The sequence below is a fragment of the Mus pahari genome, chromosome 16, assembly GCF_900095145.1.
Source record: "Mus pahari chromosome 16, PAHARI_EIJ_v1.1, whole genome shotgun sequence".
In the NCBI taxonomy this organism is placed as follows: Eukaryota; Metazoa; Chordata; class Mammalia; order Rodentia; family Muridae; genus Mus; species Mus pahari.
In genome coordinates this window covers 57,987,277-58,008,865 of record NC_034605.1, presented here as the reverse complement: position 1 = coordinate 58,008,865, position 21,589 = coordinate 57,987,277, and the positions used below count along the sequence as shown (strand labels likewise).

General features: G+C 39.1%; 1 protein-coding gene across 13 annotated transcripts in view; it reads right to left on the bottom strand.

The window, feature by feature from the left end:
* The window catches only part of Nsd1 (nuclear receptor binding SET domain protein 1), a 105,395-nt gene that overhangs the window by 40,023 nt on the left and 43,783 nt on the right, over positions 1 to 21,589 (bottom strand). For all 13 annotated transcript variants that reach the window (XM_029547473.1, XM_029547470.1, XM_029547474.1 and 10 more), the window contains 4 exons: positions 11,515 to 11,639; positions 10,053 to 10,323; positions 8,395 to 8,504; positions 3,230 to 3,305 (listed from right to left, as the gene is read on the bottom strand). In XM_029547473.1, the coding sequence (XP_029403333.1) occupies positions 3,230 to 3,305; positions 8,395 to 8,504; positions 10,053 to 10,323; positions 11,515 to 11,639 (582 nt within the window). The remainder of the gene's footprint in view (positions 1 to 3,229; positions 3,306 to 8,394; positions 8,505 to 10,052; positions 10,324 to 11,514; positions 11,640 to 21,589) is intronic.

Sequence of the window (21,589 nt, the reverse complement as noted above, 5' to 3'; positions counted from 1 at the left end):
GAGGCAGGTGGATTTCTGAGTTCGAGGCCAGCCTGGTCTACAGAGTGAGTTCCAGGACAGCCAGGGCTACACAGAGAAACCCTGTCTCGAAAAACCAGAAAGACATGTAAAAAGTGCCTTTAGCCATTAAAGACATCTTTCCTGCCCTTGATCTGCAATCTTAATTCAGTTAAAACACTTTATACTTCAAAAGAATGAGCAATTAATATTAAAGTCACCACTTTAATGTGTGATTTGTATTTCTTGAAAAAAAAAAAATCACATTATGTAGTAGAAAATACGATGGGTTTAACTAAAATGGGTGTGCACTGTCAGAAAAGAACATCTAACCAGCTAGGCAAGGGGGCACAACATTTCCAACATTTGGGAGGCAGAGACAGTGAGTTTGAGGACAGTCAAAACAACAGTGAGAGCCTCTTCTAAAGACACTTCACTGTACAGTTTGTACACTGTGCAGTGCTTGATTTTGCACAATGAGGATTTTAGTCTGGCTGTCCGTTAATCTCAAGTGGTTAGCTTTGGTTGCAGGCAGCAACAATACTATGAACTGCTAGATTTAATCTTATCATTTCTGATCAACATTCTTGGTGGTTTGTATTTTGTTTTGTTTTGTTTTTGTTTTTTTGTTTCTATTTGTTAAGAGTCTCATTATACAGCCCTGACTGTCATGGAACTCACCGTGTAAACCAGGCTAGCCCCAAATTTTGTTTCTGTCTCCCAAGTGCTGGAATTAAATGCATGTGCTACCATAATAGGTCTTGATGCTTAATCTCTATATGCTCTTAAGTATAAGCAAATCTATATCTACTCTAAAGTACTAAAAACAATTTTTGAGGATGAATCTTTCAAAGAATATAAAGTTTCAAGACAAATACACGAGTTAACTAATGAGACTATTATCAATGCCACTGTTTCTGAGTGCTTTCTGGAGATGATAAACTATTAGGGAGGATAGCAGTCCAAGACTAAGAGAAGAACTAACGTAATGACAGCTGCCTTTTCTCTTGGAGTTGCTAAGGAGGACGCCCATTTCTCATGCATGCTGGACAAGTCCTCTACTTAAGACTTAGTTCCTAGAACCTGTACTGAAGAAAAAGCATTTTTGGTTTGTGTGGATTTGTTATAGTGGGTCTTGTCATACAGCTCTGGCTGGCCTGGAATGTACTATATAAGCCATGCTGGCCTTTCATTCGCAGAAATCTGCCTGCTTCAGCTTACCAAGCACTGGGACTGTAGTGTACCACCCTACCTAGCTGTAGATACAAAATTCTTATGAGCTGAACCATATAGACAAAATGTACAAAATACATAAAAGGATAGAAAAGAGCTCACATTATCTCCAAGCCATTTCTTTTAAAAAACAAGCAAACTGATGGACTACCATGGTACCAGAAGTGGCTATGTAAGACTTAGTCAGCAGATCACACGGGATGCCATATGCTCAAATTCATGTGATGGTTCAACAATGACAATAAAGTCATGACACAGTTTGTGAAATTTCAAATCAAAGTCACTAAGGGGTTGGGCCTTTAATTCCAGTATTTGGAGACAGGCAGGCAGGTCTCTGTGAAGGTAGAAGCCAGCTAGTTTACAGCGAGACTCAGGACAGTGAGGGCTACAAAGAGACCCTGTCTGAAAAAAAACAAACAAGATGGGAGCAGCTATATCTAGAAAATAAAAGAACCTACTATACATCATCACTCTGGTCTACAAAATAAGTTCAAAGCTAGTCAGGGCTGCAATGTGAGATTTTGCTTTTGAAAAGCAATGCAAGTCATAGGGGTAAGAACTGGAGAACTCAAGTTGGCACAGAATGGTGCTAGAAGGTCCCAGGTAAAGTGCTAGGGAAGCTCCAAAACCTGCTAAGCAAGATGTGCTCCCTGGTGTACCAATGGCATGACTAACAGCAGTACAGTGGCCAACCACTTTTTGAATGGATTTGAGGCCAGCTCCACTGAAGGGAATTCAAAATTGGTACTAAAAAGCTATTCAAAAGCGCTGGGCTAGGAAGGTCATAGGCCGAGGACGGGAGATGGCCAGATGTTCATTTGGATTGGTGTTCTGTGCTGGTGACTCAGTTCCTTGCTACTCTCTAATGTGTATGTCATAGCCAGTGATCAGTGCTGCTTTTAGCCCGGAGCAGAGCTTTTCCTTGCAATGGGTAGGAGGTAAAGTAGACACTCAGGACAGGTCAAAGTGTGGACAGTAAGTGCTGCTGAGTACTCTGCCCTAAATAGGACATCTACTTTAACCCCATCAAAGACTGGGGAACACTGGGGGAAAGGGGACAGATGAAATCTAACAATCAAGGACAGGAGGAATGCCGTCAAACTCTGTCTTCAGATGTGACATGGCCGGTATACACATGAACTCAATAGTAGCTGTGATACGAGGCGAAACCTGTCAACAGCCCATTGTGGCTGGGGAGGGACTTGTAAGAACCTCAGGGTTCCCTGAGGAGATCATGAAAGCTGAGAGCAGCTGCAGGGAAAGAATAGTTTCTTCAGTGGTATAGATACTAGTAACTTGTTCATGTTCCAGTCAGTAATACCCCACCTATGCTCATGAAAGAAATTAAAATTAGTATATCATGGAAATATAAAAATGTAAAAACCAACACAAAATATATGAATGTTGTTGGAGGATTTTAAGAAGTATTAAGATGGGAACAGAAAAAGAATGAAAGAGGGAAATAATTTCTTTTTCTTAGACAACTATAATAAATGGAACAGGATCAATATGCTCCTTTAACCAAGCATATGGTAGCTGACTAATGGTCACAGATGTACCTAAAGAAACTAAGGATAGTTTAGATATGATAAAAAACAAACTAAAAGCAAATTGGGAAGGAAAAGTCACACGGTTTGGGATTTCCCTCTCAAAGTACACTGCACATTTTCTAACAAAGAAATCAAAATGGGATCAGTGGTATGAAATTAATGGTAGAATCTGAAGACAGACTACTTAAAAAAAAATTAAGGAGGAACTGATTTCACAACTGGCCCAAGTAGTTCTTTACTAAAAATATAATTTTACTCCATTTAACTAATAACAGCATAAGACTTAAAAATAGCTATAGATTCCTATGGCTTTCAGATATTGCGGTCAGAATCTCAAAAGTATAATTGTACTGGTTTATATCTTTATACATGGAATTAATTTCTAGTCAATAAAACCCTTTACATTTCTGTCTATGTCTGCCTTACACTTTCTCAGCGTCAATACTCACCTCCACTGAACTCTTTCAAATGAGATGTAGCCCGTGATTCAATAATACCATTTTCCAAGCGACCAGCTTCAAAGCACTGTAATAAGTAAAAAGCAACAGGATTTACTAAGGTACTTGACCAGTTCTTTTTAACACCTTTAGTGCCCCAATTGGTAATAGCTACCGCCACAGCAACAAATCCTACGTTATCTTGGCATATCAGTACAATTTAATACTCAGGAAGCTGAAGTCAGAAGACCCTGTTGGAGACTGGATAACAAGACCTTGCCTTTAAAACACAAGAAACAAATAAACAAAAACCAAGGACTACACTGACTCTGCTGATGCATCAGGAGTTCCAGGTCATCCTCAGCTACATAGGAATTTGAAATCACCCTACCTACAAGAGAGCCTGTCTCAATTCTGTTTTCATGTAATATACATAGATAAACTTGGATACAAATAAAAAACAAATGAGAGATTAATATCCACGTCGTCATTACACAGGGCTTTATGTTCATGTTTTACTATATGTACTGTTTAAATAAATACCACACCAAAGCCAGTTGTGGTGGTGCACACCTTTAATCCTAGCACTCAGGAGGCAGAGGCAGGCAGATTTCTGAGTTCGAGGCCAGCCTGGTCTACAAAGTGAGTTCCAGCAAAGCCAGGGTTACACAGAGAAACCCTGTCCCAAAAAAAAAAAAAAAAAAAAACAACAAAAAAAAAAACCCCAAAAACTACACCAAATAGAACTGACAGAATTATTCAAGAATGAGCATTGAACAGTAACCAACTCTAAATCATGTACCCAAATGACAATTTACCACTACAAATTAAAGTTACTATTAAACCCCAAAAATGGAGTTGGGGGCTCTATGTGTAAGGAGAAAGCGGGCGGTCAAGGGGGTGAGGGGCACTGAAAGGAAAAGTGGAAGGGGAAAGAAACAGCAAGCAGTGGACACAGACACAAAAACTGCTATACTTTGTACAAAATCCGTGACTGTACACTGAGCCTAAAAATGTTAGAGAAAGGAAGAACACTATGGCTGGCTATAGTCCTCACACAGATATTCTATGGTTGTAAAAATAAACACTCACGAAGGTGCTGCCTTCTGAGCATGGTGTGGCTCTTAGACTCATCAACTCACACAGCAGTTGTAGCTGAGAGGCAAGAGAACGTGCCTAGGATGTATGCAGCCCTGGTGTAAGTTCCCCACCCCACATCCCTACACCGAAAACCTCCAAGCATTACAGTGCATGCCCAACACTCCAACAACAAGCACGACGGGGCAGAAGGAGGGACAGTTTGAGGGTATCTAGGGATATTAGCAAGAACCTGTCCTAAATATTTATTTTTCTTAAAGAAAGGAAGACATAAGATTGTATTACAGAGAGGGAAAAAAAAGCATATAAAGATCATGTCTAAAAATAAAACTAAAAAATTTTAAGCTGGGCAATGGTGGCGCACACTTTTAATCCCAGCACTTGGGAGGCAGAGGCAGGNGGATTTCTGAATTCGAGGCCAGCCTGGTCTACAAAGTGAGTTCCAGGACAGCCTGGGCTATACAAAGAAACCATGTCACAAAAAAACAAAAATAAATAAACAAACAAAACAACAACAACAAAAAACTTAAACATTTTAAATGAAGTATGAAACACAATTACATTTTTTGAAAAGTAAAATCAAATCAGTTATACAGCAACAAGTAGTCTATTAGAACAGTATTTATTATAAGACCTATGTTTGTCCTGAGTTCAAATCCCAGCAACCACATGATGGCTCACAACCATCAGTACAGCTACAGTATAACTCATATACATAAAATAAATCTAAAAAAAAAAAAAAAAAAAGGCCTATGCTTGCTCCAGCTAAGCTGGGACAGAAGTCCAAACACTCTGACTTTTTAAATATTCTAGTTTTCTTTGCTTCAAGATTAAAAAAATTTTTGCATATAATTATTTTGTGTTATTGGGAAGAAATATGTGCATGCAACTCTGGGAGGACTAAGGAGGTCAGAGGATAATTGGACAAGTTGGTTCTCTCATTCCACCACATTGTTCTGGGAATCAAACTCAGGTCATTGGTCATCTAAGCTATCTCTCTAACAAGACTTCTAAAGCACCAATAACAAGTCATTTACAATAACAGAATCAATTTTCCCCATACCATTTAAGATACTAGATTTTCATTTCATTTCTTGTTACTGAAAAGCAGCTTTGTTACTGCAAAATCATGATTTGAAATATTTAAACTTAGAGATTATAATACTCTATAAAGTCATTTCTGAGATGTTAAACAGAAATACTATCAAAGTAGACCAGTAGATGAAAAGAAATAACGTAGATTTGGTCAGAGGTTTTCAACTCAGGGGAAATTAAAAAAGGTACAAACAAGCCGGCCATGACTATTCATGCCAGTAACTCCAATAGCTCGGAGGCTGAGAAAAGGACCACACAAATATGAAGCCATCCTGGCATATATATAATAAGTGCCAGCATAGACTAGGATAGAGCAAGAACCTGTCTTTAAACAAATAACCAGCTTTATCACAATCATTATTTTTTTTTTTTTACTTGTAAAGAAAGACTTGTGATCCAGGACTAAAATGAAAGCTACCAGTGAGGCTAAGGCAGGAGGTTCTCAAGCCCCAGGTCTGCCTGTGTGCCCAAGTAAGTGTGAAATTGGCCGGGCAACGGAGTGAGACCCTGCCTATAAAATAAAGTTAAGAGGCGGGTTAGCTGGTGCAACAGTGGCATTAATGTTATGGAAACAACCAAACACCTTTTAAATTGAATTTAAGAGGTACTTCATGAGACGGACCCCATACCTGACATTGTTAATAAGAACCTGAGGTTAGACAAGTCATGAAACAGTCTTTTCCAGACACAAGAGGGCAGGTGCACAAATAAGCTCACAGTGTGTTAATAGGGTAAGCAAGCTCAAACCAGGCAAAAATCCCAACATAGAGGAGGAGAGGTGGAAGATTCAGCACTAGCCAACGAGCTACTGCATTTGACTGCTAATGGGTAAGGGAAAGTTAGCTTTATCAACTTACATGTATCAAATACACTCCAGGTCAGCCCTATGCCCAGGAGTAATTGGTCAACTCAAAAAACTCAAACAGATTAATTACTAATACAGCCACAATGAAAAAGCAAAACACCCAAAGCCAGCTCACATCAAGACTATGTATGACAAAACATTTTCAAATATAGGATCTCAGACTAATCAAACAGACACTGTACCGCCCCCGCCTCCTCCCTATCAAGATACCCACAAGGGAGCACTTGAAAACTTCCATTTGAATTCTTTTTTTTTTTTTTTTTTGGTTTTTCGAGACAGGGTTTCTCTGTATAGCCCTGGCTGACCGGGAACTCACTTTGTAGACCAGGCTGGCCTCAAACTCAGAAATCTGCCTGCCTCTGCCTCCCGAGTGCTGGGATTAAAGGCGTGCACCACCACGCCCAGCTTGAATTCTTGAAAATACAAATATCATATGTACTGTTTGCTCCTGAATAACATAATATATAATAAGCCTGAAGTTTTAATTAGGCACATAACAAAACAATATACTATGATAAAGTACGTGAATGTGGTTCCCCTCCCTCTCTAAAAATGTCCCTTGTATACTTAGAGACCAGAGTTCGTTCCCTCTTTATATGTCTTATTCATAAGCAAGTTCCTCCTTTGCACTTTTATGAGTATTTTTTGCTGGATAACCTTTTCAACAAATGTTCATTTTTGTTACAATAAAGACTTGATTTACACAGTATGTCTCATTAAGCATTTCTCCCAACTTTGATGGAATCATGCCTGTATTAACAGACAATGAATCCTGCGCCAATAATTTTTAGATATTTCAATCCAAGTCATTTGTAAACTTCTGTAACTAAAATTTATTTACAGTACATAACTTTGTGTTACATGAATTCGATGTTTTTATAATGGGGCAATTCTTGTGGCATACCTCTGAGTAGTTGGTGTTTTCTTTTTTCTTGTTTCTTCTTTGACCACAACTACAAACAAACAGCAACCAACCTCCCTGAATGACCAAAAACCACCCACCCAGTCTCTCAGTGCTTATATATTCTGCAAAGTTCCCAGAATTCCAAATGTCACACAATCACAGAAACTATCTGCAGCTGGCAACAGCATGCCTCTGCTAAAGCATGAGGCAAATCACAGTCAGCTGATGGGAGGCAGCGCCACATCCCATCAACAGGAATTCAAACAAAAACATTCCTATAATACTTCTGTTTTTTTTATTTTATCATTTATTTATTTATTTATTTATTTATTTATTTATTTATTTAGGTTTTTTTCGAGACAGGGTTTCTCCGTGTAGCCCTGGCTGTCCTGGAACTCACTCTGTAGACCAGGCTGGCCTCGAACTCAGAAATCCACCTACCTCTGCCTCCTGAGTGCTGGGATTAAAGGCGTGTGCCACCACACCCGGCACTTCTGTGTTTTTTAAAGAAACCAAAATTGCAGAATTCTCACTACACCTCTAATGCCATCAATCACAACAGACTTCCTGGTTTATGCGTTCCTTCCACAAATGCAATGTCTACAACATTTTAATTGGGCACTTATTATTTACTACTGGCTGTAACTTCTGGAGTTTGAGGAACAAAATCAAGTCTTACAAATTTTTTTCTTTTTATCTCCTTCATAATTTCACGGATGGATGCTTCTTTCTTAATATAGTTCTCAGCAAGCTCAACATACAATCTTCCTTCCTTAGTGACATTTACCTTTTCACTTAAAGAAAGCACTTCCCAGTCTTTAGCATGTCCAAACTGCCAGCACCACCACACTTGCACTGGCAACCAGAGTCCAAAGGGTTACTTGAGAGCAAGCACGAGGACCATGAAATAATTCAACAACCCAGAAGTGACACAGACTGAAAGCCTGGACACAGGGTAAATCACATTGCGAGCGTAACCTACTTATTATACATACTCACAATACATGATTTTTAAATAGGAATTGTGCATATCATGACCTGCCATTTAATACTTTCAGAGAACAGTTATTAGTGACTTGGGACTGTGGAAAGTGTAACCACAGTTAAAGAAGAATGACTATGCACATCAATGTTAAAAATTCTACTAAAAATGCAATGTTTAAATCATGTATTCCCCAGGTTTAAGGTTATATAGAATTGACAAAAATAACCTACCTTTCTAGAAAGGCCAAGGTCACCCTTCTTGGGCATAAATCCAGGGTCTAAATCATTAGATTCAAGAAGTTTCTTAGTTGGTTTTCTTTGACGCTTACTTTCATAATTTCCTGAAATGCATATAAATTTTCCTTAGATGCTTTAGAAATTGAGCACAAGATAATTTTGAAAAATGAAAATTACAAGTCACAATCTTGTTTGTAGTGTTTTTCATCATGTTATAAGGACACACTGAGAATCTATTATCCTAAAATACTCTAAATATTCAATGAAAATACACGTTAATGTATGATGACTGAATAAATGTGTAAAATTTGTAAACCACAAAATAAGGGCAAAATCAAAGGACTGAAGTGCATTTACTGCAATAAATAGATGCTGAGGATAGAGGAGAGCTAGATTATGGATACAAATGGACCATGACTATAATATTTATTCTGTCCCTAATATATATATATATATATATATATATATATATATATATATATATATGATCAGAAATAATTTAAGTATGAAAACACCTAAATACCTTAGAAGACTACTCTTAAAAATTACATAAAACATAATGGAGCATACATGTATTCTCAGCACTTGGAAGGGTAAGGAAAGAAGGTTATGACCTTCAAGTCCAGAATTATAGAGTTTAAGACCTTAAAAAACAAAACAAAACAAAACAAAACCCACTTAGGGTAAGGTAGCTTACGCCTTTAATTACAGCACTCCAGAGACCAGGACAGATACATGAGTGAGTTCAAGACCAGGATATCTACCTAATGAGTTCCAGGAGAGCTAGAGCTATAGAGACCCGCCCCTCCGCCTTAAAACCAAACAATCCAAGAATTCTACAATATATATTCATACACACACACACACACACACACACACACACACGCGCGCGCGCAAGCTCACACACAGCTTTTATGTGCTCTGTGTGATAAAATAGGTACTTATCCTCCCTGCTCTTCGACACATCTTTTGGTGGACTAGTGAGATGGAATTGTGTATAACATCACTTGGTGTCAAGTCTGACAAGCTAAGTTTGATCCCAGAGCACATATGGTACAAGAAGCTGACTCCCTGAGCACTGTCCTCTGAAGTCCACAAATGGGTAGTGATGCTCTTAGCTGCTGTTCCATAGAGGCCATCCATCATTTTCTCTGAGACAAAGGCTCAGCAATTACACAAGGCCTCACAACACTATTACTGTACTGTTAGTGTATGCAACAATAACTTACCAACTGAGCTATTTTCCAAGTCTCAATTAAGGCCAGTTTACACAGGACAAAACAAGTTTAGAGATTAAACAAATATACAAGGAACAGATGAACTGGTAGAGCTAGTAGGTGAAATAAAGTTAGGTCACAAGTTCTTATTATCCTAGTGGGCAACACTGCTACAGGTGCCACTGTGCTTGTCAGTTCACGCTGCAGCTGACCAATAATCATGAAAGGACAAGAAAAACCATTTCGTTCACAGGGCTCCACATATTCATTTGTGGTCAGAAGCTGTATCAAATTAGGCACTATTGTAGGGATTTCCTCAAATAAAATAGGTAGTTGTATATAGTAAAAGATGTTAGCTTTACAACAAAACATAGTAGAAATTTCGGCTGCTTCCAATTACATCTGCTTATACACTGAAACCCATTCCCACATTACCTGGTGTCTTAACTAGCAGTTCCTCAGACTCAAAGGCGGGCCGTGGAGAGGCTTCGGGGGCCACAGGAACAGACAAGGTCAGCTGTGGCAGCTCAGCATGTGTAACTCCAAGATCTGACTGAGCCAAGGGCCCTTCCAAAAATGGAGCCTCTCGTTCAAGAACTGGAGGCTCTTCTTTAGGTGAAATCAAAGAATTCTCATCCACCTGCTTGTTCTGAGCACTAGATTGACATCGGGCAAGAAGGCTTTCGTCTTCACAGCGGGAACTTACCTAAAAACAGTTAAGTTCAAGGAGAATTTAGAAAATAATAAGAATAAAAACAACAACAAGAGACTCTGATATTTGCTATGACATGGCCACGAAGCTTGAGCACAGACATTATGTCAAAGTACTACCGAGCTCCATTAGTATAAATCATCTACAAGAGTCAGATTTTCAGTGTAGGAAGATGAAGATTCCTAGAGATGAATGATGCCTATGGCTGTAGAGCAGCACACATATGCTTAATGTTGTAGAACTGCACACTTAAAAAAGATTCTATAACAGACTTCTGGAAATGTTTTAGCATAATTAAAAATAAAAAATGTCAACAAATACACTAAAATAAACTGTATATTGATAATTGAAAGTGGTGGGTTGGGGGAAATCCAAGTTTCTCCCGATATTACCAATTAAAACTAAGTACCTTGATGAAAAGAAACTTTTTAAAAGGATTTAAAGGTTTAATGAAAAAGACTGTGAGCTTAAGGTAGAAAAAGATGGGGAAAAAAACTCTAAGTCTTTATAATTTTTTTTAAAAAGATTTACTTATTTATTTTATGTATATGAGTACACTGTAGCTGTCTTCAGACACACCAGAAGAGGGCATCAAATCTCATTACACTTGGTTGTAAGCCTCCATGTGGTTGTTGGGAATTGAACTCAGGACCTATAGAAGAGCAGTCTGTAATTTAACTGCTGAGCCATCTTTCCAGCCCACTAATAATTATTAGCAGACAGGTTCTTCAATGCTTTTTATAAAGCCACAGTAGTAACATCTGATAGGGTGCAGGACATTCCTTTGCTACTAAAATAATTACACAGGTACTGCTTATTCACAAAATTTCAAAATAAAACTGAACAGATCAGTCACCACTATGACAACTTCACTAAAAAAGTTAGGGCAAAACTTGTAAGCATTTTTTATTTTATTATCCAAGATTCTTAATATTACAACATAATGATAGTCTTAAGTACTTAAATACCCTTCGAAAACACAGGGAAACATAAAGAGAAACATGATATCTAGATTTATTTATTACTTTCTGAATAACTAATACAGGGCAGGCACTGTGCTAGAAGAAACGAGAAAAGACAAAAACACCTGGAGAAGGCAAAAATCCCAGTGAACTAATTGTCTTCTGAAGATACAGTAAATTCTGCAGGTGAACTCACTCTGCTAAAATGTGGTGGCTGACGTACCTTATGCACTTGTTCCTGTGCCTTCTTTTGTTTTTTCTTAGGAGCAAATATCTGATCATATTCTTCTGTATATTCCAGAAGCCACTTGCTTGGCTTCCTGAGGCGTTTCTTCTCTGACCGAATAGCTGAAGCAGAAATTAATTTCAATATTAACCGATGAACTGTCTTAATTAATTTAACCCACTATTTCATGAGACCACCATCACACCCCTGAAAGTCAATTCCTGCTTACTAAAGAGGCTCAAAACAATTTCAAAAGATGCAAAAGAATTCTGGCTTAAACAGTAAAAAGCTTGAAATTATTTGCTATGGTTTATCACAAAAGTTGAAGAGTTGCCGGGCAGTGGTGGCACATGCCTATAATCCCAGCATTTGGGACACAGAGGCAGGCGGATTTCTGAGTTCAAGGGCAGCCTGGTCTACAGAGTGAGTTCCAGGACAGTCAGGGCTACACAGAGAAACCCTGCCTCGTTAAAATGAAAATAATAATAATAATAGAAAAAGTTGAGTTTATTTTTATACAAACTCCCCATAAATACAAATCTCCATTATTAAGGAAAAAATTAAGCTAAAGCCAGCATTCTGTATCACAGTACAAAGTCAGCATATATCTAAAATAGAAATGCAGAGTGCTGGTAAACTGGAGCAAACATCTGATATTCTTCTGGATAAGAAACTCTTTTGGGACTGGGCGTGATGGTTAAGGAAGGAAGACTACTGCAAGTTCAAGGTCAGTATGGCTCGCCCACAGTTTAGTTTCAGTCGAACCTGGGCAGAAGAATAAGACTTTGTCTCAAAAACAAACCATCAAAACAACAAAAATAGAAACACCATCATGAGCCAAGCTCACATCTTAAAGAAGGATGTACAAATAGGGTCAGATATTTGCTCCATTTCTCCTACTCAGATACATCACACACACACACACACACACACACACACAGTTACCCTACTCTGTCCCAGTTTTAAAACACTTACTCTGTTACAATTTTGCACAGTGAAGCCCCTTAGGACTAGAGGCTCGTACCTATATAACTATTTAAGCTATTTAAGAGGCAGAAGGTATTTACAAAGTATGTGGAAGATGGCCCTGCCTCAGCTGAATATGGTATTGCTGCTTTTGAAAAAAAAAAAAAGGCAATTAGAAGCAGGTCATGTGGTGCATGCCTTTAATCCCTGTCTTCATGAGGAAGAGAAGCAGGAGGATCTTGTGAGTTTGAGGCTAGCCTGGACTACAGAGTTTGAGGCAAGCCATGGCTACACAGTGAGACTGTCACAAATAAACATATAAACAAAAAATAAAAGAGGCAAATTAAAATCTTTAACTACTAAAAGGTTGAAATAGTTACCAAAAGTTTATACCTACATTGCTACCTATATAATGATGAGCTACTTAAAGCATTAAAACAAAACAACACAGACTTTTCCTTACTGTTTTACGTTAAATAATAAATCTATAAATGAACCAAAGTAGCCCAACCAATGTAGCAAAGTTGCCTCACGTGTTGCCATGATGATGTTCATGGAAATGTTTTAATGTTTTATGTTATCTTTTTAACATAGCAAAATACCTCCGTCACATATAATGGCATTTATTCAGTAAAAGGAACCTGCTCAACCCTATCCCGTCCCTGTCCTGCCACCATAAATCTTGTTTAGTTTTTTTTGTTTTTTGTCAAGCTAGTGCTGAACTTGTGGCACTATCCTCCTCCCTCAGACTCCCTCCCTCCCAAATGCTGAGGTTATTGCCTGAGCAACTGTGCAAAGTTGCTATCATAAATTTGACATGCGTCTATAAATTAGTAAAAATGTACTGTAAATTCCAACAACAAAGGTAAACATTAACCTAATGAAACAATTTTATTCATATTAAGAGATTTTGTGGGCTGCTGCGATGGCTCAGTGGGTAAAAGCACCCGACTGCTCTTCCGAAGGTCTGGAGTTCAAATCCCAGCAACCACATGGTGGCTCATAACCATCCGTAATAACAAGATCTGACTCCCTCTTCTGGAGTATCTGAAGACAGCTACAATGTACTTACATATAATAAATAAATCTTTAAAAAAAAGAGAGAGAGATTTTGTAGGAGCTGGTGAGATGGCTCATCGAATAAGAGCACTGACTGCTCTTCCAAAGGTCCCGAGATCAAATCCAAGCAACCACATGGTAGCTCACAACCACCTGTAATGAGATCTGACGCCCTCTCCTGGCATGTCTGAAGACAGCTACAGTGTACTCATATGCATAAAATAAATAAATCTTTAAAAAAAAAAGGAAAGGAAAGGAAAGGAAAGGAAAGGAAAGGAAAGGAAAGGAAAGGAAAGGAAAGGGGAAAGGGGAAAGGGGAAAGGGGAAAGGAAAGAGGAAAGGAAAGAGGAAAGGAAAGAGGAAAGGAAAGAGGAAAGGAAAGGAAAAAGGAAAGGAAAAAGGAAAGGAAAAAGGAAAGGAAAAGGGAAAGGAAAAAGGAAAAAGGAAAAAGGAAAAAGGAAAAAGGAAAAAGGAAAAAGGAAAAAGGAAAGGAAAGGAAAGGAACTGATGGAATGCAAGCTTTCCTTTTTCTGTCCTGCTTACAGGAATCCTTAATGTAACAGTTACGAAGTACAAGTTAGAGCTGAGATGCATTGTCAAGCAGATACCTAATGACCCAGGAAAGGGGCAATGAGCAATATATGCTCCCAATTCTAAAGAGACAAAGAAGGCATTTCCCCAACTGAAGCTCCTTTCTCTGTGATAACTCCAGCCTGGGTCAAGTTGACACAAAACTAGCCAGTATAGCCTCCTAGGGAATTCTCTGGTCCCTGGGAGCATGGCCTTGAAGGAGATGCTGGGAGTTCCACTGCTTCCTCATTTTGATGTTTACATCCCAGCCACAAAGTGAATGGCTTCATCATGGCCATCTTACAACAGCTCCAATATGGCAGGGCCAATTGTGGACTGATACCTCCAAACTGTGAGCCAAGTAAGCATTTCCTGTTATATGCTGGTGTTTATTATAGGAACAGCAAGTGAGAATGCCCTCCATAGGCTCATACATTTGATGTTTCAGTGGACCATTTAGGGAGGATTAGGAGGCGTGGCCTTGTTAGAGGAGGTGTGTGTGTCACTGGGGGCAGGGTGGACTTTGTGGTTTCAAAACTCACTCCAGGCCCAAACTCACTCTCTCCGTCTTGTGCCTGTCAAACAGGTGTGAACTCTCAGCTACTGTCCCAGTCCTTTCTGCTGCTAGGCTCCCTGCTGCGAAGTTCATGGGCTCACCCTCCCCTGACATTTTGTGTTTGCTTAATCATCTGTTTTTAAACTTCTTTTTTTTTTTTTTAAGTTGAAATTATTCAGAAGAATGCTTTATGGTTTTCAAATATTTTCGGTGTCTTATTTTTGGTTTTTTGGTTTTTTTTTTTTTAACTTAAAAGTTTATTATTATTATTATTATTTTCTTTATTTACATTTCAAATGCTATCCCGAAAGTTCCCTATACACACACACACCCCCGCTCCTGCTCCCCTACCCACCTACTCCCACTACTTGGCCCTGGCCTTCCCCTGTGCTGTGTCATATAAAGTTTGCAAGACCAAGGGGCATCTCTTCCCAATGATGACCGATTAGGCCATCTTCTGCTACATATGCAGCTAGAGACACGAGCTCAGGGGGTACTGGTTAGTTCATATTGTTGTTCCACCTACAGGGTTGCATCCCCCTTCAGCTCCTTGGGTACTTTCTCTAACTCCTCCATTGGGGGACCTGTGTTCCATCCAATAGCTGACTGTGAGCATCCACTTCTGTGTTTGCCAGGCACTGGCATAGCCTCACAAGAGGCCACTATATCAGGGTCCCTTGAATTGTGCCAATGTATTACCATGTTTCTTCTTCCAAAAAATTGAAGATTGAGAATTTATCTCAACTGACAATGTGCTTGCTTAGCACTGATGAAGCCATGGGTTCAGCGTCCAGTACCACATACAGTACAGTACAGTAGCAATGCCTGTAATTCTGGACTCAGAAAAATTAAGAATTCAAGGTCATTCTTGGCTATAAAAGAGTTTGAGGGCAGTTTGGGCTGCAAGATACTATGTCTCAACAACAAAAACACTTTAAATTCAGTAAAAGGATTAAAAGCAAAAATTATATGCAAAAATGATATATTACAACACTGAAATACTAATAAATTAGAAACTCTTAAAATACACTTGTGTTTATTAGTCATTTTAAACAATGAAGAAAAGGACTTTTTTCTCCCTTTTTGGTTTTTCAAGAAAAACTTTTCCTGTGTAGCCTTGGCTGTCTTGGAACTCTGTAGTCCAGGCTGGCTTCAAACTCTGCCTGCCTCTGTCGCCTGAGTGCTGCCTGACTAAAAAGACTATTTCTAGTGCCCCTGTGATTTTCTTTGCTAACAAGGCAATGAAAGAAGGAAAGAACATTAAGGAAATATTAACTAAGTAGGGTAATATCCAAGGGTGGATAGTACAGAAGGCTAAATAACATTATTAGAAACTGCAAATGAAGGTTTCTAAAGACAAGCCGAAGAAATTTAGGCCATCAAGATATAATTGTTTTTGTTTTGTTTCTCTGGAACTCCTCCCACCCACACCTTTTCTGATGTCTGATATATAAAACAAACAAAGCCAGCAAGCAGGGGCAGTCAGGGCTGGGAAGAAAGAGAGACGAAGGTTGGCAGACCCTGAAGGACTTCTCCAAGGGCCTCAGGAGTCTCCGCAGCCTCCAGCTACCATGATGGCAGAGAACCTGTCTCTTCCTTCCTTTTCTTCCATGCTTTGAGATGATTCGACCTTATGCACCTAGCAACTCAGTGCCATGTGCTAGGATATCACATACAACAGGATAAAAGGGGGGGGGTAAAATAATTGGGCTAGTAGCACAATATTAATGTTACTTAGAGGAAAAGGCTCTTATTTTTATGAGTGCACACTTATAAAACTCAGTGCTTAGGAGGTAAGGAGGGGAGAATACAAATTTCAAGGTCACTTCCAGTAAGTGAGGCTAGCTGGGGCTACAGGATACCCTGCATTAAACAACAAACAAAATCCTGGACTGGAGAATTGGGTTGTGGTATGAAGGTGATTGCTGCCAAGCCAGACAACTTTGAGATTTGTCCTGGGATCCACATGGTGGAAGGAATAAACTAACTCTACCAAGTTGTCCCCCTGACCTAATCATAGTATGTGCAGCATGTGTCCAAACATATAGCAGCACAATAAAACCATCAAAAGTATAATGCAAGATTTCCTTAAAGAATGTCTTCTTTCTTTTTTTTTTTTTTTAAAGATTTATTATATGTAAGTACACTGTAGCTTTATTAAGACACTCCAGAAGAGGCCATCAGATCTCATTACCGATGGTTGTGAGCCACCATGTGGTTGCTGGGATTTGAACTCAGGACCTTCGAAAGAGTAGTCATTGCTCTTAACTGCTGAGCCATCTCTCCAGCTCCCTAAAGAATGTTTTCAGGGCTGGAGAGATGGTTCAGTGGTTAAGAGCACTGACTCTTCATCCTGAGGTTATGAGTTGGATTCCCAGCAACCACATGGAGGCTCACAACCATCTTTAATGAGATGCAATGCCCTCTCTTTTAGTGTGTCTGAAGACAGCTACAGTAAAATAAATAAAATCTTTTTTTAAAAAAATGTGTTCAATGCGCACACCCCCTACAGCGCGCTGGGGAGGTGGAGGCTAGCCTGATCTACATAAAGAATCCCTGTCTCAGAAAAACAACCATACCAACCAAGCAAGCAACCAATGTTTTTTAAAATTCCATTTAAAAACAAAAGCACAGAAATTGCCAGCAAAGGAAAAAAAGCATCTCTTAACTAAGGATGGGAGCTGAATACTCACTCCTAAACTCCTCCTTTCAAACTGTAACTCAAAGGAAGCCAAAGTGTAAGAGATACAGCTAAGCCTGACGTTTGTGACATACGCAAAATAAACCTTCCCCAATGGAAACCAGGAATGTCTCTGAACAGCAATGGACTTGATCAAAAACGAGAAATCTACTTAAACTTGCCTTTAAAAAAACTTTAAAAGAAAGGGTGTGGGTTGAGGTGGGGTGGGGAATCAGGAATATGCCTGTATTTCCACCACTTGGGTTTTTTTTTTTTTTTTTTTTTTTTGGTTTTGTTTGTTTGTTAAGTTGGTTTTTATTTGACACAGGGTTTCTCTGTATAGCCCTGGCTGTCCTGGAACACATTTTGTAGACCAGGCTGGCCTCAAACTCAGAAATCCAACTGCCTCTGCCTCCCGAGTGCTGGGATTAAAGGCATGCGCCACCACGCCCAGCTATTTCCACTAATTGGGAAGGTTCTGAGCTGGAGGCTGACTTGAGCTACATAGCAACACTATTCTACATCTCCTACCCAAGCCTACAAAAGCACTGGGAGTACAGCTCAGTAACAGAATGCAAGCTTTGTCTCAAACACCACCAAGAAAACAAAGCAAAACAAAACCAGGCCCAATGGCAGACTTACTCCTAGCTACTCCAGAGACTAAGACAAAAGATCAAAAGTTCAAGGCCTGCCTGAGTGACTGTACATTGGGCTCAGTGTCAACTTAGTGAGACCCTGTCTCAAAATAAACAGTGAAAAGTAAAACAAACAAACAAAACCACAGCTCCAGATATATTCAAGTAGTAAAGAGCTCATCTAGAATACAAGAGGCCCTAAATGTAATGTCCATTGCCATAAAACAAAACAAGTCCCCTATGTCAAAATTATTCCAGGAGGCTTTTAATATTTTATGAATACTAAAACTAGGCAAAGACTATTACAAAAAGAAAACAAGCCAATGCAATTTATTATATAGATGAAAACATCCACAAGCAAACTAAACCTAGCAGTAAGAAAACAAGTCACACTGCATGCCACAGCCAAGTGATGCCCCAAGACCACACAGTAAATTTAATACACATTGATAGATACAGGAGGCAGGAAAAGGGTCAAACAAGTTCAAAATTATAGCTGATGAATTAACTAATTCAATATGACGGTTAATCTCGACTGTCAATTTGACTAGATTCAAAGTACCGTGGAGATTATTAGGTAAGCAGAGCTGGCGTTATCTGTGTGTGTATGTCTGTGTGTGTTAGGTGGGTGATAGGGGCAAGTGGTTCAGAGAGGAATAACTAAATATGTAATATATAAATATATAAATAATAATAAAGGAAAAAAGGAGACCAGCCCTGCATATAGATGGCAGGGCCCTACAGGCTGGGGACTCAGAGAGGGATAAAAGGAGGAGGAGAAAACCAGCTTAGACATGGCTCTCTATTTCCTATCTGCTATGATCTGAGAGGTTCTGCACTGTAACCACAAGAGAGAGCTGTCTTCACCATAACAGCCTGAAAACTCTGAAGTCCTTAGTCAAAACAATGAGAAATTTACTAACACAGGAATAAAAAGGGAAGTTCCTCAACATCAAAAATCACTCACTAGAACTGGTAGTGATCAAATGGAAAACACTGGATGATTTTCTAAGACTAGGAACAATGCCCAGAACATCTGATGCTCTTTCCACCTCTGCTGTGCAACATCACTAGAGATTCTGGCAAAAATAATTAGGCAAGGAGTGAAGTAAATGAACTGTAGATGAGAAGGATGAAGTAAAACCCCCTTCTCAGATACCATGCACAAAGAAAATCGATTTGAGCTGCTGAACAAGCTGAGCAGGTTTTAACAGCTCTGCAGGCACAGTGCAGAGACATATGTACCTGGTTAAGCCTAATGACCTGAATTAAACCCTGGAGCCCACAAAGTAGAAGAAAAAAGGACATATTTTCCTATGACTTCTACACATGTACATGAACACAAACATTTATATAAATAGGCCAATAAAATAAATGTTAAAAATAAGTTGAGGATACATTTAGCAAAAGTGTAATACTTTTAAAATTAAAAAAAAAAAAAAAAAGATTTATTTTATGTATGTACTATACTGTCACTGTCTTCAGACACACCAGAAGAGGGCATTGGATCCCATTACAGATGGTTGTGAGCCACCATGTGGTTGCTGGGAACTGAACTCAGGACCTCTGGAAAAGCAGTCAGTGCTATTAACTGCTGAGCCATCTCTCCAGCCCAAGTGTAAAAGTTTAAACTGAAAATCACAAAACAACATTGAAACAAACAGAAGTACCTTGGAAAAGTACAAACTTTAAATATTCACACTATTTGTAAAGATAAAGCTATTAAATAAATACTGCAGAAACAGCCGGTCGTGGTGGCGCACGCCTTTGATCCCAGCACTCGGGAGGCAGAGGCAGGCGGATTTCTGAGGCCAGCCTGGTCTACAAAGTGAGTTCTATGACAGCCAGGGCTATACAGAGAAACCCTGTCTCGAAAAAAAAAAAAAACCTGCACTGTTAAAGAACTGTGTACTGTCAAGAGCTCCTCCTTCTGAGATGAGTATTTGAAGTGGAAAGCTGGGCAGACAGGAAAGGACTGAACTGTGTCCATCAAAGACTGCCCCTTCTCTTTCGAGTCTTGGGCTCCAAGATGACCAAAAAAAAAAAAAAAGAAGAAGAAACAACGGTCGTGCCAAAAAGGGCCGCAGGCGGTCATGTGCAGTCAATTCGCTGCTCGAACTGCACCCGGTGCATGCCCAAGAATAAGGCCATTAAGAAGTTTGTCATTCGGGACATTGTAGAAACTGCTACTGTCAGGGACATATCTGAAGCAAGCGTCTTCGACAGGGCTATACAGCCAGGGCTTTACAGAGAAACCCTGTCTCAAAAAACAAACAAAAAGGGTATTATATTAGTAACTACCTATGATTTTTGTTTATTTGTTTCAAAGCCAGGCTCTGGAGATGGAGAGATAGTTCAGCAGGTAACAGACATTCAGTACATTTGTGTAGACACACACACACACAAACACACAGTTTTGGTATTTTTAATTTTAAAAGGGGAGTGTCAAGTTTAGTGACATATATATCTTCAATCATTACAGTATGCTCAGAAAGTAGAGGCAGGAAGGAATATCTATCTACAGGTTGAAAGCCAGCACAGCAAGTTCCAGGGCAGTCTAAGATAAGAAAACTATATTTAATCCAAAGTTAGCAGAAGAAAAGAAGTACAGCAGAAATAAATAAAACAAGATAGAAAATAGAAGAACAGCAAATATCAGAAGGTAGAAATGCATGCCAGCGAATGACTTGCTAGTAAGCAACAAGACCTTAGGTTAGATCCCTAATATCAAAAAGGAAAAATACTTTTAAGTGCCAAGTAGAATTTTTTCGAAAAATGTATACAATTTTTAAAAATCATTTATTTTTGGAGAGTATAATATAATTACATCATTCTCCCCCCCCCCCAATCCTCCCATATACCCCTCCTTGTTCTCTTTTAAATTCATGGCTTCTTTTTTCATTAACTGTTGTTTTGTTATATACATATATTCAATTTTTTTTAATTGCATTACAGGTGGAGGAAGGGAGGACACATGACAACACACACACACACACACACACACACACACACACACAAAAAAAAAAAACACGTGTGCATGTGAGTGCAAGTGTCTGCAGAAGCCAGAAGAGAGCTTTATATCCCTGGAGCTGAAGTTCCAGGTTGTTATAGTCCACTCCACATCAGTGTGCTAGGATCCAAACTCTGGTACTCTGCAAAAACAGTGTGCACTCTTACTGCTGAGCCATCCCAAGGCCTTATATAACAAACTCTTAGCAAAAAGGGCTTAAATCATAAAGAGACACTACAACTGATATCACCAGAACTGATATTATACATAACTGGACAATCCAGAAAAACTGAATAAATTCCTTGAAATAGTCAATCCAAGTCTGAATGAATGATATGAATCATTTATTTAAAAATCCAAACAAAGTTGAGCTTGTGTCAGTACTCAGAGGCTGAGGCAGTCAGGTCTGCAGAGCTAGTTCTCCATAATCAAGGCTACAGAGAAACCAAAAAACAAACAAACAAACAAAACAAACAAACAAACAAACAAAGGAAAGATGACTCAGCAGTTAAGAAAGAGCTCTTCCCGCCGGGCCTGGGGGCGTAGGCCTTTAATCCCAGCACTCGGGAGGCAGAGGCAGGCGGATTTCTGAGTTC